Here is a 27,826-nt window from a genome sequence, read left to right on the forward strand (position 1 = left end):
ACATATACAGAAAAGATAATGATTGCTCTGGAGAGAGAACATGATCCATAGAGTCATACAGCAGAGAAACAGGCCCTTTGGCCCACCACATCCATACAGACCACTGACTACCCACCTACACTAATCCTGTTTACTGGCACTTGGCCCATAGCCTCTTGGCAGATCAAGTGCTCGTCTAACTACTTAAAACGTTGTGAGTCTCTGATTCCCCACTCCCTCAGGCAATGCATTCCAGATTCCAACCACCCTTGGGGGTGCAGAATTTCTTCCTCAGATCCCCTCTAAATTTCATCCTCCTTTCGCTAAACCTAAACGCATGTCCTCTAGTTTTTGACACCTCTATCCCAGGGAAAAGTTTCCTACTATCTATGCCCCTCATAATTTTGTATCCCTCTATCAGGACCTTTCTCAGCCTCCTCTGATCCAAGAAAACAAACTAAGTCTATCCAGTCTCTCTTCATAAGTGAAATGGTCCATCCAGGCAACATCCTGGTGAACCTCCTCCACGCACTTTCTCCAGTGCAATCATATTCTTTAAATAGTGTGGTGACTTGAAATGCACACATTACTCCAAATGTGGCCCAATCAATGTTTTATAAAGTTGTACCATAACAATTATGCAGCACAGAAACAGGCCCTTCAGCCCAACTGCTCCATACTGACCAAGGTTCCTCCATCCATCCAAGCTAGTTTCATTTGCAATTGCCCCATATCCCTCTAAACCTTTCCTACCCATGTACCAGTCCAAAGGTCTTGTAAATGTTATAATTGCAACTGCCTCAGCGCTTCCTCTGGCAGTTTGTTCCATATACCCACCAACCTCTGCTGTAACTTTCCAGTTCTAGGTGCAAGTTTTTCTTACAGAGGAAAGATCAGATTGGCTTGGTTGTTTTCTTTGGATCAGATGAGCCGGGGGGGGGGGGGCAGGGGCGGGGGTTAATTGAGATGTATAAAATTATGAAGGCCGAGATAGAATATATGGGAAGGACCTGTTTAAGGGAAACAGGTCAAACCAGCAGGCATAGATTTAAAGGAATTGGTAGAAGAATTAGAGGGGAGGTAACAAAAAATATTTCCTTCCAAGAAGTGGCAAGGATTTGGAATCCATTTGGCTGAAAGGGTGACAGAAGCAGAAATTGTCATCACATTTAAATAGTACTTACATGTGTAATTGAAGAGTTATGATCTGCAGGACTAAGGACCCAATGATGAAAGGTGGGATTACTTTGTGTAGCTCTTCAACTGGTACAAGTACAATGGGCCAGATGGCCTCCTTCTATGTTATAGCATATCAGGAAATATCTAACATCCTTGCCCAATCTGGCCTACATACAACTCCAGGTCCACCAGTATTTTTTTGACTCTTAATGTCTCTGTTGAAAAATGTGGCTATTGCATAGGTTGGACCCTGTGCAGAGACTTGGGCAGGACCAGCAAATGCATTCTTCAAGGGAGAGGAATGGTCATAAGGAAGATTGGTAACTTACAAGTAATTTACAATAATTAATCAAGTTAAATTCATGTATTTAATTGTTGTGTTTTCTAGTTTATAACTGTTTTAAGTTATTAATCTTAAGATTTTGATTTTGTAATTGTAATTATTTTTAATAGTTTTTATTTTAGCATATGAATGTTGCAAAAATTCTAACCTTTTGACAATTTGTAATCCTGGGGCAAAGCCTTCAGTGGTTATGAAATCAGTACAGGTTGTCGCCAATCAGAAGCTGGCAAGATGCTACTACAAATATCCTGGAGATTGAATGGCAGATATTTCTCTTCAAAAAGAAATAGGTACAAATGAGGAAAAAGTAAATCATAGTTGCAAGTTCCCTTTTCCTCAAGACCAATCTTTGATTCACAACAAGTGATCAAAGCAAACTATGCCTTCCTGCAGCTGAACAACTGAAGGAAACAACAGGCCAGTGTGTGTCTGTGTGTGTGTCTCCCTCCCACTGAGGCTCAGCTCTAGGCTTTGAAGCAAATTGAAGAGAATTAAGGGCTATGAGGAACTGATACTGCAGATTGGGCAAATCCACCATGATCATGCTGAAATACAGACAGACTTGAGGGCCCCAGTGGCCAACTCCTGCTCTTATTTTCTTAATCTGAAACAAAAGCAGAAAGTGCTGAAAGCCTTCACAGCTCAACAGACAATGTTTCTGGTCAAGGGCCCTTGATCAGGAATTCTAAAGTTGAAATAGTCACTCTGTTACTCTCACATGAATACTTTGAGTGCTTCTAGCATTTTCTGTTTTTTGTCCTGCTCTTTATTCTCACTGACTGTCAAGGTTGTCACTGAAATAAAATGCTCATGCAAAAAGACTTGGCAGCTATTAAAAAATAAAAAATCTTGCACACAAAAACATAGAACATAGAACATTACGGCACAGTACAGGCCCTTCGGCCCACAGTGTTGTGCCGACATTTTATCCTGCTCTAATATCTATCTAACCCTTCCCTCCCACATAGCCCCCCATTTCTCTATCATTCATGTGTCTAAGAGTCTCTTAACTGTCCCTAATGTATCTGCCCCCACAACCTCTGCCGGCAGTGCGTTCCACGCACCCACCACTCTCTGTGTAAAAAAAAACTTACCCCTGACATCCCCCTTATACCTTCCTCCAATCACCTTAAAATTAGGTCCCCTCGTGTTAGCCATTGTCATCTGGGAAAAAGTCTCTGACTGTCCACTTGATCTATGCCTCTTATCATCTTGTACACCTTTTGTATCTTGTACACCAATACTTATCATCTTGTACACCAATAAACAATTGAATATAGTTTACCTAACTGAATCAACTCATATAAAAAGACCTACCTACTGTCTGGTGAACGTCTGTTTTTTATTGATTTTAGTGTGGCTGTTGTCCATACATTGGATTCCAGTGAAAGTCCACAGGTGTAATGAAGATGTACAGAGCTAACACTTCAGCCTAGCCATCAGCTCAGTTAAGTGCTGAAAAGTTAACCGATCCAAACAAATCAAGTGCCTTTAAGTGGAAGATCTGGGCCAATGACAGATCATCCATTACAGTATCCTGCTCCTGCACTCTCCCCATATCCCTTTAGCATATAAAAAAATCTATTCTTCTTGATTGTATTTAATGACTTGGACTCCTCTGCCTTCTGTGGTAGAGAAGGTTCATCATGTTCGGACGAAGAAATTTTTCCTGATCTTCGTTCTAAATAACATATCCTGAGGTGTGACTTGGTTCTCACCAGTCACTCAGTGTCAGCAAGACCAAGAAATTGATTGTGGACTTCAGGAAAGGGAAGTCAGAAGAACACATACCAGTCTTCACTGAGGGGTCAGTGGTGGAAAGGATGAGCAGCTTTAAGTTCCTGCGCGTCAATATCTCAGAGGATCTATCCTGGGCCCAACACATTGATGCAATCATGAAGAACCAGCGGCTCTACTTCATTAGGAGTTTGAGGAGTTTTGGTATGTCACCAAAGACTCTTGCAAATTTCTACAGATGTACGGTGGAGAGCATTCTGACTGGTTGCATCACTGCCTGGTATGGAGGCTCCAATCCACAGGATCACAAGAGGCTACAGAGGGTTGTAGACTCAACCAGCAACATCACAGGCGCAACTCTCCCCATCATTGAGGACATCTTCAAGAGGCATTGCCTCAAGAAGGCGGCATCCATTATTAAGGACCCTGACTATCTGGGACATGCCCTCTTCACATTATTACCATTGGGAAGGAGGTACAGGAATTTGAAGACCAACACTCAACGATTCAGGAACCGCTTCTTCCCCTCTGCCATCAAATTTCTGAACGGTAGATGAACACTACATCATTATTCCTTTTTTTTGCACTATTTATTTTGTAATTTATAGTAAATTTTATGCCTTTGCGATGTACTGCTGCCACAAAACAACAAATTTCACGACATACAAGTCAGAGATAAACCTGATTCTGATTCTGGATTCTCCCACCACTGGGAACATCCTCCTTGTATTTTGTCTGTCCAAGTTAGAAATGTATAGCTTTCAATGAGATCCCCTCTCATTTTACTAAACTCCAATGAATATCAGCCTAACTGACCCAACCTTTCCCCATGCATCAGTTCTGTCATCCTAGGAATTCGTCTAGTTAACCTTTGTTGCACTCCCTCCACAGCAAGACCATCATCAGATAAGGAAACTGGAACTGCACAGAACGTGGTCAGCAGGGTCTCACCAAGGCCCCTACAGCTGGAAAAAAGTCATCCTTGCTCCTGTTTTCAGATTCTTTTGCTATGAAGGCAAATATAACATTTGCTGCCCTAACTGCTTGCTGCACCCAACGGCTTGCTTTCAGGCAGTGGTGTAAGAGGACAACTAGGTCTCATTGCACTTCCCCTTTTTCCAATCTTTCAACATTCAAAAGTGGATAACCTCAAATTTATCCATGTTAAATTGTATCTACTCTGCATTTGCCCAATCGTCCAACGTGCCTGAACCATATTAGAGTCTTTCTGCATCCTCTCAGCTCACATTCCCCCACCCCCCCCCCACCCAACTCTGTGTCATCTGCAAAGTGATGTTGCATTTAGTTCCCTTATCCAAATCATTTCTACACATTGTGAAGATGCCCAGAAAAAGACCTGTTTATTCCTAGTCTGCAAACCAAGTCTCAAGACTGACCTCAGGTACTTTCTTTGTGGAGTTTGCACGTTCTCTGTGTGACTGCTTGGGTTTCCTCTGAGTGCTTTGGTTTCCTCCCACATCCCAGAGACATGTGTGTTGACAGGTTGCTCTAGTGTGTAGCTGAGTGGTTCAATCTGGGGGTCATTGTTGGCAATATGGGGGAAATAAATAAGAATCCAGGATGAGTGTAAGATGTGGCTAATGGTTGATGCAGACAATGGACTGAAGGGCTGTTTCCATGCTGTACATTTCTCTGACCATGACCACCCTTTCTTCAGCACCTTCATCATAGGCATCAACCTTCTCTGTACTGACTTCACATCCCTAAACATGGAAACCAGTACTCTAGGTGTGGTCTTGGGTAAAGTTCCATCAAGATTTCTTTACATTTATTCTCCATACCGATTGCAATTAAGGCCAATGTTCTATTGTCCTTCCTAACTACCTCCTGTATATAGAACATAGAACAGTACAGCACAGGAACAGTCCCTTCAGCCCACAACCTGCACAATTCATAATGCCAGTTTACTAATCCCATCTGCCTGCACATAGTTCATTTCCCTCCATTCTCTACCTGTTCATGTACCTGTCTAAATGCCTCTTAAGCATCACTATCGTATCTACTTCCACCACCTCCTGTGAACACATGTTCCAGACACCTGTGTGAAAACTTTACTTGCCTCACAAATCTCCTTTAAACTTTCCCTCTCTCACGTGAAATCTGTTCCCTCCAGAATGTGATATTTTCACCCTGGGAAAAAGACTGACTATGCCTCTTATAACTTTATAAACTTCTATCAGATCACCCTTCAGCCTCCAATGCTGCAGAGAAAAAAATCCAAGTTTAACCAACCTCTCATAGCTAATATAGTCCAATTCAAGCAACATCCTAGTCTCTCTCTTCTTCCACCTCTCCAAAGTTTCCACGTACTTCCTATAATGCACACAAACTATTTGGGTTTCACATCCCAAGCCTCAAGGAACATAGAACATCACAGCACAGTACAGGCCCTTTGGCCCAACTGGTCCATACTGACTAAGATGCCCCATCCAAGCTAGTCGCATTGGCCAGCATTTTATAATATATAAGATATCTTTATTAGTCACAAGTACATTGAAACACAGCGGAATGCATTTTTTTTTGCGAGGATGTGCTGGGGGCAGCCGGAAAGTGTCGCCATGCTTCCGGCGCCAACATAATATGCCCACAACTACCTAACCTGTACGTCTTAGGAATGTGGGAGGAAACTCATTATAGAAAGTACGTGGAAGCTTTAGAGAGAGTGCAGAGTAGATTTACCAGGATGTTTCCTGGATTGGAGAGCATGCCTTGTGAGGATAGGTTGAGCGAGCTAGGGCTTTTCTCTTTGGAGAGGAGGAGGATGAGAGGTGACTTGATAAAGGTGTACAAGATGATAAGAGGTGTAGATTGAGTGGACAGTCAGAGACTTTTTCCCAGGGCGACAATGGCGAACACGAGGGGACATAATTTTAGGGTGATTGGAGGAAAGTATAAGGGGGATGTCAGGGGTAAGTTTTTTTAAAACAGAGTGGTGGGTGCGTGGAACGCACTGCCGGCAGAGGTTGTGGGGGCAGATACATTAGGGACGTTTAAGAGACTCTTAGACAGACACATGAATGATAGAAAAATAGGGGGCTATGTGGGAGGGAAGGGTTAGATAGATCTTAGAGCAGGATAAAATGTCAGTACAACATTGTGGGCTGAAGGGTATTGGTTTATTATTGTCACTTGTACTGAGGTACAGTGAAAAACCTGTCTTGCATACCAATCATACAGGTCAATTCATTACACAGTGCAGTTACATTGGGTTAGTACAGAGTGCATTGATGTAGTAAAGGTAAAAATAATAACAGTACAGAGTAAAGTGTCACAGCTACAGAGAAAGTGCAGTGCAATAAGGTGCAAGGTCACAACAAGGTAGATTGTGAGGTCATAGTCCATCTCATCGTATAAGGGAACTGTTCAATAATTTTATCACAGTGGGGCAGCAGCTGTCCTTAAGTCTGGTGGTACGTGCCCTCAGGCTCCTGTATTTTCTACCTAATGGAAGAAGAGAGAAGAGAGAATGACTCGGGTGGGTGGGGTCTTTGATTATGCTGGCTGCTTCACCAAGACAGCAAGAGGTAAAGACAGAGTCCAAGGAGGGGAGTCTGGTGTCTGTGATGCGCTGGGCTGTGTCCACAACTCTCTGCAGTTTCTTGTGGTTCTGGGCAGAGCAGTTGCCGTACCAAGCCGTGATACATCCAGATAGGATGCTTTCTATGGTGCATCGATAAAAGTTGGTTAGTGTCAAAGGGGACAAACCGAATTTCTTTAGCCTCCTGAGGAAGTAGAGGCACTGGTGAGCTTTCTTGGACACATGAATGATAGAAAAATATGGGGCTACGTGGGAGGGAAGGGTTAGATAGATCTTAGAGCAGGATAAAATACTGGCACAACATTGTGGGCCGAAGTGCCTGTACTGTGCTGTAGTGTTCTATAAACTGTAGCACCTGGAGGAAACCCACACAGACACAGAGAATGTGCAAACTTCTTACAGACAGTGGCTGGAACTGAACCTGGGTCACTGGCGCTGTAATAGCATTACGCTAACCACTACACTACCATGCCCACCCCCCCCCTCCCCATAACCTTCTAAATCTCTCCTATCTAGGTACCTGTCCACTGTCTTTTAAAAGTTCTTATTGTATTTGCCTCAACTATTTCCTCTGACAGCTCTTTCCACATAGATACCATAGAACACTACAGCACAGTACAGGCCCTTCGGCCCACAGTGTTGTGCCAATATTTTATCCTCTCTAAGATCTACCTAACCTTTCCCTCCCACATAGTCCCCTATTTTTCTATCATTCCTGTGTCTATCTAAGAGTCTCTTAGATGTCCCCAATGTATCTGCCCCCACAACCTCTCCCGGCAGTGCGTTCCATGCACCCACCACTCTCTGTGTAAAAGACTTACCCTTGACATCCCCCTTATACCTTCCTCCAATCACCTTAAAATTATGTCCCCTCGTGTTAGCTATTGTCGCACTGGGAAAAAGTCTCCACAATTTATGTAAAAAAGTTGCCTGTCAAGTTCCTGTTAAATTTTTCCCTTACCCCTCTCACCTTAAACCTATGCCCTCTAGTCCTTGATTCCCCAACCCTGGGTAAAAGACTGAGTGCATTCACCCTTTCTATGCCCGTCATGATTTTTTTATACACCTCTATAAGATCACTTCTCAGTCTTCTATGCTCCAAGGAATAAAGTCTTGGCTTGTCCAACCTCTGCCCATTAACTCAGTCCCTCAGGTCCTGGCAATATCCTTGTAAATCTTTTCTGCACTCTTTCCAGTTTAATAACATTGTTCCTATACAGGGCGACCAAAACTGAACACAATACTCCAACAAGTGGGGGCTCACTAGTGTCTTGTGCAACCACACCATAACCTACCAACTTTTATACTCAATGCCCGACTGATGAAGGCCACTGTGCCAAAAGCCTTCACCACCCCGTCTACCTGTAACGCCACTCACAGGGAACCATGTACTTAAACTCCGAGGTCCCCCTGTTCAACATCCCCCAGGGCCCTGCCGTTCACTGAGAAAGTCCTGCCTGGATTTGATTTCCCAAATTACACCACCTCGCACTTACCTGAATTAATCTCCGTTTGCCGCTCCTGGGCCCACTGACGGGGTTCACCCTCTGGCCCCGCCCCTCGTCTAGTGGGCGGGGTTATGATGGAATCACCCTGCTTGATGGGCGGAGTTACTACTGACCCCGCCCCTTAGCCAAAGGGTGGGGTCACGATTGGCCCTTCCCACCCTTGTGGGCGGGGTTTACCACGGACTTCGCCTCCCAGATGCAGGGTTGCCATTAGCTCCGCCCCTTGACCGTCATGTTGCGGCTTCGCGCGCTCTCCGGTCTCCCGCGCTTGTTGAGCGGAGCGTCATGTCTGGGTGCGGCCTCGGTGCTCAGGCTCGGCCCCGGGCGGCCCTACAGCGTGAAGCGGAGGAGTTACTGGCAGGCGCTACAGCGGTGGCTCCGCGGCCCGCCGACTCCGCCTTTCCGGCGGCCGTGCCTGGTTGGGGCCCCGGTGCTGCGCGCCGTGGCGGCGGCCGTGCCCCCGGAGCAGGTGCGCGGGCCTGAGGTGCAGCGGCTGGTGGCCGCGCTGGTGGCCGCCCTGCGCCGGGCTGACGCGGTGGGGCTGAGCGCCCCGCAGCTCGGGGTCCCGCTCCGGGTGCTGGCGGTCGAGGTGCCGGAGAGAATCGTGCAGGCCCAGGCTCCCCGCCTCCGCCTCGCCCGCGACATGACGGCCGTCCCGCTGCGGGTCCTCATCAACCCGCGGCTCCGCGTCCTCGACTCCCGCACCGTCGTGCTGCCCGAGGCCTGTCATAGCGTCCCCGGCTTCTCCGCCTGTGTGGCACGGCACCGCGCTGTCGAGGTTACAGGTAGGAGGGAAGGGGTGGGGAGGGGTGAGGAGGAGGGAAGGGGTGGGGAGGGGTGAGGAGGAGGGAAGGGGTGGGGAGGGGTGAGGAGGAGGGAAGGGGTGAGGAGGAGGGAAGGGGTGAGGAGGAGGAAGGGAAGGGGAGGAGGGGAGGAGGAGGGGAGGGAGGAGGAGGGGAGGGAGGAGGAGGGAAGGGGAGGGAGGAGGAGGAGGGAAGGGGAGGGGGAGGGAGGGGGGGGGAGGAGGAGGGAAGGGGGGGGGGAGGGAGGGGGAGGGGGGGAGGAGGAGGGAGGGGGAGGGGGGGAGGAGGAGGGAGGGGGTGGGGGGGAGGAGGAGGGAGGGGGTGGGGGGGGGAGGGGGAGGGGAGGGGTGGGGGGGAAGGGGGAGGGGTGGGGGGGAGGGGGAGGGGTGGGGGGGAGGGGGAGGGGAGGGGTGGGGGGGAGGGGGGAGGAGGAGGGGAGGGGTGGGGAGGAGGAGGGAAGGGGTGGGGAGGGAGTGGGGGGGAGGGGTGGGGGGAGGAGGGAGTGGGGGGGAGGGGTGGGGGGAGGAGGGGAGGGGGTGGGGGGAGGGGGGGAGGGGAAGGGGTGGGGAGGGAGGAGTGGGGAGGGAGGGGTAGGGAGAGGGGAAGGGGTAGGGAGGGGGAGGGGGAAGGGGTAGGGAGGGGGAGGGGGAAGGGGGAGGGAGGGGGGATGGGGTAGGGAGGGGGGATGGGGTAGGGAGGGGGGGAGGGGGAGGGAGGGAGAGGGAGGGGGGGGAGGGGTGGGGATTGGGGGGAGGGGTGGGATTGGGGAGTGGGGGAGGGGGAGGGGTGGGGAGTGGGGGGAGGGGGAGGGGGGGGTGGGATTGGGGAGGGGGGGTGGGGAGTTAGTAGGGGAGTTGGGGGGGAGGGGAGGGAGGTGGGTATTGTTTTATTATTGGAGGGGAGGGGGGGAGGCAGCAGCCTGTCCTGTGTAACCACAGCCTGTTACCAGGGCTGGATGAGCGTGGGGAGCCGGTCCGCTGGGAAGCCTCAGGATGGGTGGCGCGGATCCTGCAGCATGAGGTGGACCATTTGAATGGGCAGCTCTTCATCGACAGAATGGACAGCAGAACCTTCCAGAACCTGCACTGGATGGAGGAACTGGAGTGAGGCAGAGGGACCCCGTGGAACTGCCCAGACACGGGATGTGGGCATCTGGCATCGCAAGATCCCACAATCAGTGTCACCCTGATGACCCGTTGGCCAAGTGGTCCATGGACACGGGTTGGCCAATGGGAAATGAGTGGTGTCAACCCCTTTATAATCTGTCAGTACAGGCAACCTTCATGTTACGGTGGTTTGGGTAACAGAAATTCTTCCTTGTTGAATTCACAATGGAATAAATGACATAAGGAATGAAATTCACACTTACAGAATGTATATGGAAAAATAAACATTTTTTAACTTGCGTTTCTTGACACTTGTGTAGATGATGTGATTTCATGTTATGGAAAATCGTGGTAGTTTACTAAGAACGTAGCTTTCCCCCCCACCACCTCACCTCTAACGAGGGTACCCTGTATTCACTGTAAACAGTGCATTTATGTGGGCCTTGATTAACCCAGAACTTCATCATCCTCACTCGTTATAGGACATCTGGGCTCTTCACAGTATACAATAGTTTCTCAGTAACCATTGTTGATAACAGCGTTTAAGCCCAGAATGTTACTTGCCATTTATTAGCCTATGCCTGAATGTTCTCAAAATGTTGTTGCTTGTAGGCATATGTCATCAGCTTAGTTTATAGAATCAAACATACATTACTTACATAATGTATGTACAACATCATAATTCATACATACATACATACAGAAACAGCAGCTTTGACCCACCATGTTCACATCAATCATCAAATCTTATTAGCCAGTACGTGGATTACAGCCACCTTTGTCTTGGTGATTCATGTGCTTGTCTAGACTACCCAAATGCTGTGAGAGTCCCTCCCTCTCGGGCAGTGCACTCCAGAGTCCAACCAGCTCTCTGGGAGGGAAAAAAATTATTTTTCTCTTATCCATACCCTAAACCTATGCCCTCTAGTTTTAGATATCTCTGGTAGGGGAGGTTTCCTATCATCTACTCTATATCTACCCATCATAATTTGATACACCTCCATCTGGTCCCTTCACATAAACCCAGCTATCCAGTCTTGCATGACTGAAATGCTTTATCTCATGCAACATCCTGGTCAATCTCCTTTGCATCTTCTCCAGTGCAATCACATCCTTCCTAAATGGGGTGACCAGGATTGTACACAGTACTCCAGCTATTTTATAAAGCTGTACCATCTAATTTTTTTGTTCCCTAGCCAATGACAGCAAGTATTCTGTATTCCACCTTCACCACCTTATTTATCTATGCTACCACCATCAGGAATTATTGGAGAGCGTGCAGAGCAGACTTGCAGAGATGTTACCTGGATTGGAGGACTTTAATCATAGGAGATATTGCAATAGGCTTGATTTGTTTTCCTTTGTCGCTTGGTAAGAGTTTCAAAAATAAGACAGTATGGGTACGAAGTGAGAGGAAGGAGTTTTCAAGGGAATATGAAGGCAAGTTCCCCCCACACCCACACACTGGTTGATAGAGGAGGCAGTGGAGTTAATACAATAACTATGTTTAAGGCATTGAGACACACAAACATGGCACAAAGGGATACATCCTAATACACGCAAATGGGATTAGTGTAGGTGGGCAAAAAGGTTGGTATGGATGTGATGGTCTGAAGAGCTTGTTTCTGTGCTGTACAGTTTTATGATTTGTACACTAAACTTCATCAACAAATGTCACTACTTCTGACTTTATGTGATGTCCTGTGGCTGGCATGATTTGATCTTCAATCATCACATTCTTCCTCTTCACAAATTATGGTTGGCCATTGACTTTAATTTTAACAGGGCCTATTCCCAGAGTCTTACAGCACAGAAACATATGCCCCTTCATCCATCATATCCACACTGAACTTCTTGCCCATTTATACCAATCCCACTTATCTTCATTAAGTATATATCTGTAAATGCCTTGCCTTTTTAGGTGCCTGTCCAAATATTTCAAACAGTGATTGTATGTTTCCACCACCTCTAGTAGCATATTCCAGATACCAACCACTCTCTGTAAAACAAATCTTTCCCCTCAGATCCCTTTTATACCTTCTTCCTCTCACCTTAACCTATGCTTTTGATATCTTTACCAAAGGAAAAAGATTCTGACCAGTTACCTTACGTATGCCTCCCTTAACCTTAAATACCCTTATCAAGTCAACCCTCATAATCCTTTGCTCCAAGGAAAACAAGCCTAGCCTATCCCATCTCTACCCATTACTAAAATCCTCGAGCGGTAACTAGAATCAGCTAGGTATTGGTGAGCAGCATACTGTGTCGCTTGATAGCACTGTCACTGTTAATTGTTTCTATTGGCACAGATACTGCCTGACCTGCTGAGTATTTGCGGTATATGCTGTTCTTTTATTTAAACCTGATGTACCAATTCAGAGCCAGGCTAGACAAAGTGGCCTTCAAGGATGCTCTGCCGTTTAATAAGGTAACAGATAGTTTGATTGTAACCTCAACTCTGCACTCCCACTTACCCACAGTAACCTTTCATCCCCTGTTCACTAAACAGATATCAACCTATGCTATAAAAGTAGTCAAAGGCTCAGCCTCCATGATCATTGCCTTGGCTCTTCTAGGTACTTATTAACTGTGGAAGTACCTGCCTCCACAACTCCCTCTGGGAGAATATTTCAGATTCCATCCACCCTTGGGGTGAAAAAGTGCTTCTTCAGATTCCCTCCAAACATCATATAGAACCATAGAACAATACAGGCCTTTCGGCCCACCACGTTATGCTGACCTTCAACCACACATAAGACTATCTAACCCCTTCCTCCCACATATCCCTCTATCTTAAATTCCTCCATATGCTTATCTAACAATCTCTTGAACTTGACCAACATATCAGCCTCCACCACTACCCCAGGCAGCGCATTCCATGAACCAACCACTCTCTGGGTGAAAAACCTCCCTCTGACATCTCCCTTGAACTTCCAACCCATTACGTTAAAGCCACTTCCTCGTTTTGAGCATTGGTGCCCTGGGAAAGAGGTGCTGGCTGTCCACTCTATCTTTTCCTCTTAATGTTTTGTATACCTTTATCATGTCTCCTCTCATCCTCCTTCTCTCCAAAGAGTAAAGCCCTAGCTCCTTTAGTCTCTCCTCGTAATCCATACTCTCTAATCCAGGCAGCATCCTGGTAAATCTCTGCACCCTTTCCAATGCCTCCACATCCTTCCTATAATGAGGCGACCAGAACTGGACACAGTACTCTAACCAGAGTTTTGTAAAGCTGCATCATTACTTTGCGGCTCTTAAACTCGATCCCACGACTTATGAAAGCTAACATCCCATAAGCTTTCTCAACTACCCTATCTACCTGTGAGGCAACTTTCAGTGATCTGTGGATATGAACCGCCAGATCCCTCTGCTCCTCTACACTGCCTAGAATCCAGTCATTTACCTTGTACTCTGCCCTGGAGTTTGTCCTTCCAAAGTGTGCAACCTCACACTTCTCCAGATTGAACTCCATCTGCCACTTCTCAGCCCTGCTCTGCATCCTATCAATATCCCTCTGTAAGCTTCCACAGCCCTCCACATTATCCACACCACCACCGATCTTTGTGTCATCTGCAAACTTGCTAACCCAGCCTGCCACCATCTCATCTAAGTTATTAATAAATATCACAAAAAGTAGAGGTCCCAAAACCAATCCTTGTGGGACACCACTAGTCACAGCTCTCCAATCCAAATGCACTCCCTCCACCATAACCCTCTGCTTTCTACAGGCAAGCCAATTATGAATCCACATGGCCAAGCCTCCCTGGATCCCTTGGCCTCTGACCTTCTGAAGAAGCCTACCATGCGGAACCTTATCAAATGCCTTACTAAAATCCATGTAAACCACATCTACTGCACTACCCTCATCAATCTTCCTGGTCCCTTACCCTAAATGTATGTCCTCTAGTTTTACACAACTCTGCCATTGGGAAAAGCTTCCTACTGTTGATCTATGATTATTTTATCACCCTGGATACATGTGTCTAATTGGCTGTTTTTTTTAATGCCCTACATTACCACTACTGTTCTGGGGATCGCTGCCCAATTCCCACCACTGTTTTCAGCCCTTTGCTGTTTTGTAGCTCATCCAAACTGATTTTACTTTGTGATTTTTTTGATCTTTTCCCTCCGTTGCCTTTACCCCATTCTTTGTGGGTGGTATACATTTGGCCTATTATTATTAAAGTGTACTGGAATATTTTATTTCCAGCCTTGGTCACTTTGCAAACCCTGTTTTTATTTGTGGCATGAAATTGTGCATCTTTTATGAATGTCATATGCATTCAGATAAAAAGTTATAAAATTTGTCTTTTTCCCAGTTTTGCACTGTTGACTCTAGTTTGAGCTATATCATTGCCTGTCAGTCTGATTATTGTTATCAATTTCACTACTGGGGGTTTTGAATCTTTGGAACTCTCTACCCTGGAGGGGTGTGAATGTTGTCATCGAGTATCCTCAAATGTAAAATCCACAGATTTTTGGAGACTTGAAAGGAACACAAAGATCAAGTATGAGAGTGAACATGAGATACAGGAATGGCCATGATATTGAATGCACAGCAGGCTCAAACAGGATGCGTAGTAGGCAACTGCTTATGTTTTACATTTACTCCATCAAAACTCCCCTAACCTAATGAGCCATTATGTACAACACCCCAGTTCACTCGACTTTCCATGTAATTGAGGTATCTCATCTCTGGCATTTCAGGAAATCTCCAATTCCTGGACATCCTTGCTGAAGTGGTTACCAGAACCGAACACAACTCTCCAGCTGATGCCTAACTAATAATATATAAAATTTTGTGTAACCACAATCCAGCCATGAATCAGACACCCAAGCAGGTTGGAGGACTCCTGGACTCTCCTCCAGCTATCGGTGAAATATTCTCATTACCAGTGGTTCTTATTCTGTTCATTTACAGTAGAGCTGAAATGGCTCGCGTCTTCCTGGAGTAGTCTGACCCAGGTTCAACGCATCCTAGTGTTTTCATAATTCAACTGCTGAATTAATAGACTAGCTTCCTCCTCCTCACTGAGGAATTGTCTGTGAGAGAATGACTAATGATCCCTGGCCTTAAGACTCCCAGTAACTCTGGCTGATGAAAAACAATGGGAGCAGGTAATAAGATCCGTGAACCCCAAACTGAATAGGGAACAGCAAGAAATTGTTTTAAGGCTCTCAATCATTTAATAAAAGAAAATTTCAGAATCTTTACAGAATTGGGAAAAGGTAGGTACAAAGGATATTTCTGAGCTTTGTAATGTGAAGGGCATGCAGGGATTTTGCTGCCTGAAACCAATGAACGGCACCGTGTCTTCAACAAAACAAACACACATCAGCTGCTGAAGTCGGCTGGTGAAGTGGCAGCAACTGCGAGACCCCCTCCCTCCCAATCTTGTGGCAATTGCACCTGAAGCTAGTTTCACTCTCGGGCAGACAATTCTGCTCGGTTTCAGGAGTAGGAATCAACTGGAAGATTCAGTTTAAGTGAAGATTCAGCCTTCCTGCCCAAAATCTTCTGTAAATTTCTTCACCTTGTGAAGATCCTCAGCATTGACGGTAGGCCGAGTGGTTGCCAGTGAACGGAGCATGTCAGCCTGAATAAATAAACCAGAAAATGCAGGGGTTAGAACCCAGAGTGAGATCAAACCATCGGGAGAGCCTGATCTTCAGATGAATATCTGACTTACACTCCAAGATCAGTAGCTACAAGCTTTGTGCAGATCACAAGCCCCAGGTCCCAACTGGTGCTGTAACAGGAGGCAGTGAAAGGACCAGAAGTCTCAGCAGCAGGCTGCCACCTACCAGGCCAGAGAAGATGGGGGTGAGGAAAGCTCCAGACCCCAGGGCTGGGCAGGGCAGAATGCCCCAGATACCAGGGAAGTGTCAGCTGAAGGGGCCTCTGACCTCTTTGAGGGAGGGACATTTAAACCTAAAGCAGTAGTGTAGCAGATGGGAAAGTTGAGGTAAATATATAAGTTAAAGCAAGCAAGTCCAGAAGATATAACAGGCAGGGGCAGGACAGGGAGTGAGGAATGATAGGCTAAACTGCACTTATTTCAATGCAAGGAGTCTGACAGGTAAGGCAGATGAACTCAGAACATGGATTGGCACATGGGACTATGATATTACAGCTCTTACAGAAAATATGGTTGAGGGATGGGCAGCTTAATGTTCTGAGGTACAGATGCAAAAGGCATGATAGAGGTGGAGGTAAGAGAGGATGGGGAATTTCTTTTTGATTAGGGAGAATATCACAGCAGTACTTAGGATATTCCTGGGAGAACATCCAGTTAGGCTATATAGGTAGGATTTAGGAATAAGAAGGGCGTGATCACTTTGATGAGATTGTACTATAGGCTCCTCGATAGTGGGAATTAGAACAACAAATATGGAGGGAGATCGCACATAGCTGTAGGAATAATAGGGTTGTAAAAGGCGATTTTAACTTCCCTAATATTGACTGGGGACTACCACGGTGCTAAGGGGATTAGACGGGGCAGAATTTGTTAAATGTTCGCAGGAAAGTTTTCTCAAGCAATATGTAGATGGCTCAATCAGAAACGGGGCGAAGCTCAAAATCCTCGTGGGAAATTAGGCAGGGCAAGTGACTGAAGTGTCAGTGGGGGAGCACTTTGGGATGAGTGGCCATAATTCTATTAGTTTTAAAATCATTATGGAAAAGATAGGACAAATCCACAAGTTAAAGTCCTAAGCTGGGGCAAGGCTAATGTTGATGGCATTAGACAGGAACTTGCAAAGCTTTACGACCATGACACATCACACACTGTCCAACTCTTCCATAGCTTTAAGTTCTCCGGCACACACAACCTCATCTTCACCATGGACGCCCAGTCCCTCTACCTCCATTCCCCATCACGACGGCCTCACCGCCCTCTGCTTCTTTCTTTACCAGAGACAGAACCAGTTCCCTTCCACTCACACTCTCCTCTGCCTGGCTAAACATGTCTTCACCCTAAACAACTTCACTTTTGATTCCTCTCACTTTCTATAGACCAAGGGTGAAGCTATGGGCACATACATGAGCCCCAGCTATGCCTGCCTCTTTGTTAGCTACGTTGAACAGCCTCTGTTCCAAGCCTATTCCGGCCCCATTCTGCAACTCCTTCTCCACTATATCGACTGCGTTGGTGCCACTTCTTGCACCTGTGCGGAACTCAACAGTTTCATAAATTTTGCCACAAATTTTCACCCTGCTCTCCAATTCACTTGGACTATCTCTGACACCTCTCTCTCCTTCCTCGATCTTTCCGTCTCCATCTCAGGAGATTCCTTATCCACCAACATCTTCTACAAACCCACTGACGCCCACAGCTACCTCGATTACAGCTCCTGCCACCCTGGTCTCTTGCAAGGATGCAATCCCTTTTTCTCAATTTCTCTGCCTCCGACGCATCTGCTCCCATGATGAGGCTTTCCACTCCAGGACATCTGAAAGGTCCAACTTCTTTTCTAACCGTGGCCCCCCTGCCCCCCCGACTGTGGTCGAGAGAGCTCACACCCATATCTCTGCCGTTTCCCACACCTCTGCTCTCACCCCCACCCTCCCAGACCCAACAGGGATAGGGTCCCCCTTATCCTCACATTTCATCCCACCAGCCTACATACCCAAAACATCATTCTCCGCCACTTCCACCATCTCCAATGGGACCCCACTACCAAATACATCTTCCCCTCCCCACCCCTTTCTGCCTTTCGCAGTGACCTCTCTCTCCGTGACTCCCTAGTTCACTCCTCCCCCCCACCCATCCCACTACCACCCCAGGAACTTTCCACTGCCCCCGCCATTGGTGCAACACCTGCCTCTACACTGCCTCCATCACCTCCGTCCAGGGACCCAAACAGTCCTTTTGGGTGAGACAGAGATTCACCTGCACCTCCCTTAATAACATCTACTGCATTCGGTGCTCCAAGTGAGGCTTCCTTTACATTGGCGAGACCAAACGCACACCAGGTGACTGTTTTGCAGAACACCTGTGCTCCGTCTGTAACCACGACCTGCATCTCCCTGTTGCCAATCACTTCAACTCCCCCTCCCACACTATCACAGATATGTCAGTCCTCGACTTCCTCCACTGCCAGGAGAATTCCAAGTGCAAACTGGAGGAACAACACCTCATTTTCTGTCTTGGAACCTTGCAGCCTAACGGTATGAACAATGAATTCTTCCACTTTAAGTAATCCCCACACCCCTTCCCCTCCACCCCCTCAACCATGCCTCTTCTTTTCCTTTTCCTAGCATATCTCTCTCTTTTCTACCCCCTTTTTTCTCCTTACCTTTGACCCACCCCTGGTGGATCTGCTCTCCCCTCCTCCCTGCACCTGCCTATTACTATCTCTTACCTGCACCTACCTATCACTACCTTGTGCCCACCCTGCCTCCCCTCTTTTGCCCACCTACCGCTGATCTGCTTTTTTCTCCTATATATATATAATATATATTGGGCTTCCCCTTTTGATATCTTGTCCTGAAGAAGGGTCCTAACCTGAAACGTTGACCGCCTGCTTTTCTCCATTGATGCTGCCTGGCCTGCTGAGTTCCTCCGCCATCATAATGTTTTTCATCTAGATTTCAACATCTGCAGTCCTTTGTTTCTCTTGCCAAGCTCGATTTGGACAGACAAAGGGACATTGGGCAAGTGGGAGGCTTTTAATGGGGAGATAGGGAGTGTTCCGGGTCAACCTGTTTGCAGATGACACCAAGATTGGGGGCACAGTGGACAGCGAGGAAGGCTATTCAAAGCTTGCAGCGTGATCTTGACCAGCTAGGAAAATGGGCTGATAAATGGCTAATGAAATTTAATGCAGTCAAGTGTGAAGTGTTGCACTTTGGGAGGACAAACGAGGGTAGGACTTGCACAGTGAATGGTAGGGCTCTGAGGTGTGCGGTAGATCAGAGGGGCCTGGGAATACAGGTCCATATTTCTTTGAAAGTGGCATCACAGGTAGATAGGGTCATAAGGAGAGCTTTTGGTACTTTGGCCTTCATAAATCAGGGCATTGTGTACAGGAGTTGGGATGTTACGTTGAAGTTGTACAAGACATTGGTCGTAGAGTCACAGAGTACTACAGCACAGAAACAGGCCATCCAGCCTATTTAGGCCATGCTGCATGATCTTCTGCCTAGTCCCATCTACCTGCACCCAGGCCATACCCTGCCCATCCATGTACCTATCCAAACCTCTCTTAAATGTTACAACAACCCACATCTACCACTTCTGCTGGCAGGTTGTTCCACACTTGCACCACCCTCTGAGTGAAGAAATTTTCCCTCAGGTTCCCCTTATATATTTCACCTTTCACCCTAAACCTATGTCCTCTAGTTCTAGTCTCACCCAACCTTAGGGTAAAAAGCCTGCATGCATTCACCCTATCTATACCCCTCATAATTTTGTATATCTCTATAAAAGCACACCTCATTTTCCTATGCTCCAAGGAATAAAGTCCTAACCTTTTCCCTAAGTCTTTTCCCTATAACACAGGTTCTCAAGTCCCAGCAACATCCTTGTACATTTTCTCTGCACTCCTTCAAGCTTATTGATATCTTTCTTGTAGGTAGGTGACCAGAACTGCACACAATACTCTAAATTTGGCCTCACCAATGTCTTGTACTACTTCAACATAACATCTCAACTCCTGTACTCAATGCTCTGATTTATGAAGGCCAAAGTGCCAAAATCTCTCTTTATGACCCTATCTACCTGCAATGCCACTTCTAAGGTAACACGGATCTGTATTCCCAGTTCCCTTTGTTCTACTGCACACCTCAGATCCCTACCATTCACTGTGTAAGTCTTACCCTGGTTTGTCCTCTCAAAGTGAAACACCTCACGCTTGTCTGCATTAAATTCCATCTGCCACTTTTCAGCCCATCTTCCTAGCTGGTCAAGATCACGCTGCAAGGTTTAATAGCCTTCCTCGCTGTCCACTGAGCCCCCAATTTTGATGTCATCTGCAAATTTGCTGATCCAGTTTACCACGTTATCATCTAAATAATTAATATAGATGATAAACAACAACAGACCCAGCACCGATCCCTGCGGCACACCACTAGTCACAGGCCTCCAGTCAGAGAGATGACGTACAGTGGAAAGCATTCTGACTGGTTGCATCACGGCCTGGAATGGAAAGTTTAATGCACAGAAACACAAAAGGCTACAGAAAGTGGTGAGACTCAGCCAGTTCCATCACAGGTACACCTCTCCCCACCATCGAGGACATCTACAAGAGGCGATGTCTCAGGAAGGCCACATACATCATTAAGGGCCCTCACCATCTGGGCTATGCCCTCTTCTCGATGCTGCCATCAGGCAGGAAACACAGGAGCCTGAAGAGCCATACCTTAAGGTTCAACAACAGCATCTTCCCCACTACAATCAGATTCTTGAACCTAACTGAAAAACCCTAAGTCTACCTCAGACCATATCTCTTTTTTTCTCTCTTGCACCAACGTCGTTATGTTTATTTTATCGTACAGGTTATGTGTAATTTATGTTAATTTATTTAAAGTTTTATGTTAACTTATGTTTGTCATGTTTGTAATGTACTGTGAGGCTGCTGCAGAAGTTAATTTTCGTTGCATTTATATCCTGGGTATGTGTGCCCATGACAATAAACTTGAGCTTGATATTATAGGAAGGATGTGATTAAGCTAGAGAGGTTGCAGAAAAGATTCACAAGGATGTTACCGGGACTGGAGGGCTTGAGTTATAAGAAAAGACTGGATAGATTGGGATTGTTTTCCCTGGAGCGAAGGAAGCTGAGGGGTGACCTTCTAAAGGTGTTAATGAAATCATGAGGGGCATAGATAAGGTGAATGGTCATGGTCTTTTCCCAGGGTAGGGGAGTTTAAAACTAGGGCATAGGTTTGAGGTGAGAAGGGAAAGATTTAAAGGGGACCTGTGAGGCAAATTTTTCCATACAGAGGGCAGTGCGTGTATGGAACGAGCTGCCAGAGGAAACGATAAGAGGCAGAGCAACGTTTCAACAGGTACGTGGATAGGCAAGACTTAGAGGGACATGGGCAAAATGCAGGCAAATAGAACTAGCTCAGGAAGGCACCTTGGTTGGTATAGACAAGTTGGGCCAAAGTGTCTGTTTCCATGCTGTGTAACTCTATGACTTGGCCTCAGACTAAAGGAGAATTGGGTGGGACAGAAGTCTCTAGACTTGGGAGTGAGCAAGGGATGCATATAATCAAAGGGGGCATAAATGCCATGTACAAGAACACGCACGCCTTGATACCAGTCAGCTGAAAAATAAAATTCTTCTACAGCTCCAACCTACTTCACTCCCCAGAGGTATTACTGCTAGTACAGCCTACATGTTCAGCTGACTGAACAGAGGACTACAGACTAAGACAGAGCAGTCTCCCTTATTCTAGCTCCTTCCCTACATTCCAGCCATTATATCATTATAGTACACAGGTCCACGACAGAGGCAGAAAACAGCAGCTTTACCATGCAAACCACAGGCTCCAGCAGCTTATCACTGGGAACATCCACCCAGGTCATCTCAATGGCAGCTGGGTCCCCAGGGGAACAGGGCGTCAAAAGGTCATCTACCACCACACTTGGGGTTGTCCTGGAGGGACCTCTCATCTAATGAGGAAGAGGTCAGACAGTTAACATCACTTCATTTTAAGAGCAAAGCATTTGCAGATGCTTGACATTTGAAATATAAACAGAAAATGCTGGAAACACCAGCAGGTCAGGCAGCATCTGAGGAAGGGTCTCCATTAACTGTTTCTCTTTCCACAAATACTGCCAGACCTGCTAAGTGTTTTCAGTATTTATTACCACATTTCATTGTTTTGTTTTCTAATCTCTGATACAATTATGCCCATTGTACATTTTCAGCAACGGTGACCAAACAACTCTTCACCTTTCCTACGTTCAGCATCCCTTTCACTTTTTCCGTGCTGTATGACTCCATAAGATCTGCAGCTTTTTGCTTTCCTAACAACCTTCTTGTTTAACAATGACCTCTGCAACCTACTCTTTCCTGACAAACCACAATGCAAAAAGCACCCATTAGTACCTTACCCAAATCAAGTACTTTGACCAACAAATAATTAGTCTAGGAGGAGAACATGACTTCCAATAAACCACTACTTACCTTTTTAAAATGGGTTGCTGATTGCACTTTCCGCACTGGCTGCATTAATGCATCGCGTACAATGATACAGATGTCTGCTCCAGAATATCCTTCTGTTTTCCTGCCAAGTTCCCTGAAGTCAGCCTCTGTGAGGCAGTGTGGGGTTGTGCCCAGGTGTATCTTAAACATGTGGACTCTTGCTGGCTCCTCTGGTAATGGGATATAAATCCGTTTCTCAAACCTTGACAGAACAAACCAAAAAAATTAAACTTATAAATGCTTTCATAAGATCAATGAAACTATCTGCAAAATTCAGTGTCAAACGGTAAGTTGAAGGCTGACCTCCTTCGAATGGCAGAATCCAGCACCCACGGGATGTTTGTCGCTCCCAGAACCAAGATTCCATCACTGCTATTCCCAACACCTGAAGATGGTGAAGCCAATTATTTGTGAATAACATAAGATGGATTCTTCAAATGTACAATAACCAGGTTAGTTTAACATGTACTGCTCTGATTCCAATGGTTTAACGTGTATACAAATGTAAGAAGTAACTACGCAATTGCCTAAATGGTTGGATGTTTGAAAAAGCTGAACACAGATTGAGAGGCTCCAAGAGGTCATAGAGTACTACAGAACAGAAACAGACCCTTCTAGTCCATGCCGACCTGATCTGCCTAGTCCCATTTACCTGCACCCGGACCATATCCCTCCAAACTCCTCCCATCCATGTACCTATCCAAACTTCCCTTAAATCCTCCAACTGAACATGCATCTACCACTTCTGTTGGCATCTCGTTCCACACTCGCACCACCCTCTGAGTGAAGAAGTTTTCCCTCAGATTCCTCTTATATATTTCACCTTTTACACTAAACCTATGTCCTCTAGTTCTAATCTCACCCAACCTGAGGGGAAAAAGCCTGCACGCTATCTATACCCCTCATAATTTTGTATACACCTATAAGATCTCACCTCATTCTCCTGCGCTCCAGGGAATAAAGTCTTAACCTATTCAACCTTTCCCTAGAACTCAGGTCCTCAAGTTCCGGTAACCATAGAACCATAGAAAACTACAGCACAGAAAACAGGCCCTTCGGCCCTTCTAGTCTGTGCCGAAACATTATTCTGCTAGTCCCATTTACCTGACCCCAGCCCATACCCCTCCAGACCTCTCTCGTCCATATATCTATCCATTATATCTATCTATAAGGATAGATCTCCAAGGATAGATACATCTATCTATAACATCTTTGTAAATTTTCTCTGCACTCTTTCAAGCTTATTTAGATCTTTCTGTAGGTAGGTGACCAGAACTGCACACAATACTCTAAATTTGGTCTCACCAACATCCTGCACAACTTCAACATAACACCTCATCTGTGACACCGCTTTCAAGGAACTATGGACCTGTATTTCCAGGTCCCTTTGTTCTACTGCACACCTCAGAGCCCTAACACTCACTGTGCAAGTATTACCCTGATTTGTCCTCCCAAAGTGCAACACCTCATACACCTGCATTAAATTCCATCTGCCATTTATCAGCCCATTTTCCTAGATGGTCAAGATCATGCTGCAAGCTTTAATAGCCTTCCTCGCTGTCCACTATGCCCCCAATCTTGGTGTCATCCACAAACTTGCTGATCCAGTTTACCAGTCAGAGATTCTGGGGGTACGAAACAGCTGGCACAACCAGACATTTAAAGATAAGGAGGTCACTCAACCCCTCGACTCTGCACTGCCATTCTGATCTGGCTGGAACCTCAGCCCTGCATTTTCACCAACCCCTTTAACCTTCCAAACCGTGTAACTGTTTGCATCCTTGCTTAACAAGAATGTGTTCGCCTGCTTTAATAAGATATCTTTATTAGTCACATGTACATTGAAACACACAGTGAAATGCATCTTTTGCGTAGAGTGTTCTGGGGGCAGCCCCCAAGTGTCGCCACGTTTCCGGTGCCAACATAGCATGCCCACAACTTCCTAACCTGTACGTCTTTTGGAAAGTGGGAGGAAACCGGAGCACCCGGAGGAAAACCACACAGACACGGGGAGAACGTACAAACTCCTTACAGACAGTGGCCAGAATTGAACCTGGGTCGCTGGCGCTGTAAAGTGTTATGCTAACTGCTACACTCAAAGACTGCTTCCACCATCTTTGAGGAAGACTTCCAATGGCGCATGATCCGCAGAGTAAAAGAACTGCTTTATCTGAATTAAATGGGCAATTAAATAAACACCCCCCCACAAGATGAAGCTTCCACCCTGTCAACATTCCTTAGGATCTTACATGTTTCAATTAAGCTGCCTCTTCTAAATTCCAGCAGATACAAGCCTAGTTTGTCCAACATTTACTCTTACTCAAAAGATAACCTGTCCATTCCAGGTATTACTTTAGTAAACTTTCTATGAACTGTTTCCAATAAATTTACATCTTTCCTTAAATTTCAATACACAGTATTTCAGATATGGTCTCACCAATGCTTTAACTGAAGCAATAAGCTCCTTATTTTTGTTTTCAATTCCCTGGTAATAAAGATCTTTTCTTTCCTGCTTTTGTTTTGGATTTCCCACACCTGCAGTTTTTTGCTCCAATTATTTCACTAAGCTCACTCCCTTAATTTTCCTTTCTCCTGAGCTCTAGGTTTGAACTTGGACCAATGTGATAAAATCTCCTCTCTCAGTTGGGAACCAGGTAAAACTTCTGTAGGAAGGCTATAAGTGCCCAAAGCATAACTACCAATCCCTAACAGATCTGCCAACAAGAATCGCAAATTGCCTTGTTGAATCACCACAAATGTATTTTGCTGAGGAGCTTCATTGTGCATCCAATGCACGAGCTATGTGTGCTGAATAAGTCAGCTAACAACTTGGCAGCTTCATGTAGCTCTTCCACTGCTGTAATCAACTCTCTGATTAGTCAACACGTCTTTAATAAGCAGCCTTCTCAACTTATCCTACACCTTTGAAGATTTGTGACTCATTGTCATTAAAATTTATCATTCAGTTTCCGTTGCCTGTATATCCATGCTGAGTGCACAAAAATCAGAAAGCTCTAGTCAGAACACAAAAAATATCACCTCATGAGCAAAAATGTAAATAAAGACTCAAGTCCAATGATACTGGACACAGACCAAACACACTTCTATTTAAACCTTGCTAACTTTGGCAATGTATCTACATGTAGGGCTTTTAATACCTCCACAGGACTACAAGTACTATCGGTGAACTTGCCTAGAGACTGAAGTAATGCATGTAACATTACAGTCATGGAGTTATACAGGCCCGAAACAGGTCCTTTGGCCCAAATGATCCATGCTGACCAAGGTTCCCATCTAAGCTAGTCCCATTTACCCATATCCCTCTAAACCTTTCCTATCCATGTATTGTCCAAGTACCTTTTAAGTGTCGTTAATGTACCTGCCTCAACCACTTCCTTTATTTTAAAGTTTATTTATACAGCATGGTAACAGGCCCTTTCGGCCCAATGAGCCCGTGCCGCCCAATTACACCCATGTTAACCTACTAACCCATACATTTTTGGAATGTGGGAGAAAACTGGAGCAAACCCATGCAATCACAGCGAGAATGTACAAACTCCTTATAGACAGTGGTGAGAATTGATCGCTGGTGCTGTAATAGCATTATGCTAACCGCTACACTACCATGCCACCTGTGGCAGCCCTCTGGGCGAAAAAGTTGCCTCTCAGATTCCTATTAAATCTTTCCCCTCTCAGCCTAAACATATGTCCTCTAGTTCATGATTCCCCAACCCTGGGAAAAAGACTGTGCCCATTCACCCTATGACCCTCATGATCTTACACGCCTCTATGAGATCATCCCTCATTCTCCTACACGCCAATGAATTAAGTGCTAACCTGCCTAACCTCTCTCCATAACTCAGTACCTCGAGTCCTGGCAAGACCTTTGTAAATCTCTTCTGCACTCTTTCCAGTTTAACACCATCTTTCCTATAAGCAGGGTGACCAAAACTGAACACAATATTCCAAATGCAGTCTCACCAACATCTTGTACAACTGCAACATAGCATCCCAACTTCTATACTCAATGTCCTGACTGATGAAGGCCAGTGTGTCAAAAGCTTTCTTTACCACCCTGTCTACCTGTGACACCACTTTCAGGGAACCATGTACTTCTTTCAGGAACCAGGCAGATGTCTATAGAGTGCATTAATCTGCCTGGCTCTATTATACCTTGCATCTGGACCAGAAATTCTGTTTTGATGCGTCTGGCAGCTTCACTCTCATTCTCGTTCCTGGATCCACAAAGGGAATCAACCTCATCAATAAATATGATGGAAGGTTTATGCTGTCGAGCCAACTCAAACAGATTCTTCACAAGCCTGAGGGAGGAAAGAAAACAAACAGGGTTACCCAACAAGTCTCACATAAACAAAAGACATTTAGACAGGTATGTGGATAGGAAAGGATATGGGCCAAACACAGGCAACTGGGACCAGCTCAGTTAGACAATTTGGTTGCCATGGACAACATAGAACACTACAGCACAGTACAGGCCCCTTGGCTCACAATGTTGTGCCGACATTTTATCCTGCTCTTAGATCTATCTAACCCTTCCCTCCCACATAGCCCCCATTTCTCTGTCATTCATGTGTGTATCTAAGAGTCTCTTAAATGTCCCTAATGTATCTGCCCCCACTACCTCTGTAGGCAGTGCATTCCACGCACCCACCAGTTGCTGTGTAAAAAACTTACCCCGACCTTATTCCTTCCTCCAATCACCTTAAAGTTATGTCCCCTAGTGTTAGTCATTGTCACCCTGGGAAAAAGTCTCTGACTGTCCACTTGATCTATGCCTCTTGTACACCTCTATCAAGTCACCACTCATCCTCCTTCTCTCCAAAGAGAAAAGCCCTAGCTCACTCAACCTATCCTCATAAGACATGCTCTCCAATCCAGGCAACATCCTGGTAAATCTCCTCTGCACACTCTCTAAAGCTTCCACATCCTTTCTATAATGAGGCAACCAGAACTGAACACAATACTCCAAGTGTGGTCTAACCAGAGTTCCAGAGAGCTGCGACATCACCTCGCAGCTCTTGAACTCAATACCCCGACTAATGAAGGCCAACACTCCATATGCCTTCTTAACAACCCTATCGACCTGCATGGCAACCTTGAGGGATCTATGGACGTGGACCCCAAGATTCCTCTGTTCCTCCACACTGCTAAGAGTCCTGCCATTAACCTTGTATTCTTGCCTTCAAATTCGATCTCCCGAAGTGTGTCACTTCACACTTATCCGGGTTGGACTCCATCTGCCACTTCTCAGCCGAGCTCTGCTATCAATATCCTATTGTAATCTACAGCAACCTTCTACACTATCCACAACACCACCAACCTTTGTATCATCAGCAAACTTACTAACCCACCCTTCCACATCCTCATCCAAGTCATTTATAAAAATCACAAAGAGCAGGGGTCCCAGAACAGATCCCTGCAGCACACCACTGGTC

At 46.0% G+C, this 27,826-nt stretch overlaps 2 protein-coding genes across 3 annotated transcripts in view; one reads left to right on the top strand and one right to left on the bottom strand.

Annotated features, from left to right (window-relative positions):
- The first annotated feature begins 8,310 nt into the window (after positions 1-8,310).
- On the top strand, positions 8,311-10,523 carry pdf (peptide deformylase, mitochondrial). Of its 2 annotated transcripts, none has more exons than XM_052028633.1 (2): positions 8,311-9,090; positions 10,047-10,523. In XM_052028633.1, the coding sequence occupies exons 1-2, from the start codon at positions 8,538-8,540 to the stop codon at positions 10,139-10,141; spliced, it is 648 nt and encodes a 215-aa protein (XP_051884593.1). In that variant the 5' UTR covers positions 8,311-8,537; the 3' UTR covers positions 10,142-10,523. The 2 variants fall into 2 exon arrangements, with proteins under 2 accessions (XP_051884593.1, XP_051884592.1); XM_052028632.1 differs by having other exon boundaries at positions 8,318-9,090; positions 10,058-10,523.
- A 4,855-nt stretch (positions 10,524-15,378) lies between these two features.
- The window catches only part of LOC127577425 (vacuolar protein sorting-associated protein 4A), a 59,549-nt gene continuing 47,101 nt past the window's right edge, over positions 15,379-27,826 (bottom strand). The window contains exons 7-11 of the mRNA XM_052028630.1: positions 26,544-26,692; positions 22,674-22,755; positions 22,353-22,572; positions 21,695-21,835; positions 15,379-15,811 (exon numbers count right to left, since the gene is read on the bottom strand). Coding sequence (XP_051884590.1) covers positions 15,710-15,811; positions 21,695-21,835; positions 22,353-22,572; positions 22,674-22,755; positions 26,544-26,692 — 694 coding nt within the window. The 3' untranslated portion in view covers positions 15,379-15,709. The remainder of the gene's footprint in view (positions 15,812-21,694; positions 21,836-22,352; positions 22,573-22,673; positions 22,756-26,543; positions 26,693-27,826) is intronic.

This window comes from Pristis pectinata, chromosome 13 (genome assembly GCF_009764475.1).
Source record: "Pristis pectinata isolate sPriPec2 chromosome 13, sPriPec2.1.pri, whole genome shotgun sequence".
Lineage (NCBI taxonomy): Eukaryota > Metazoa > Chordata > Chondrichthyes > Rhinopristiformes > Pristidae > Pristis > Pristis pectinata.

Bases quoted from the DNA above. Each gene is read 5' to 3' on its own strand.
- pdf (XM_052028632.1), top strand. From the start codon at position 8,538: ATGTTGCGGCTTCGCGCGCTCTCCGGTCTCCCGCGCTTGTTGAGCGGA. The intron at 9,091-10,057 runs GTAGGAGGGAAG...GCCTGTTACCAG, and splicing joins CCGCGCTGTCGAGGTTACAG to GGCTGGATGAGCGTGGGGAG.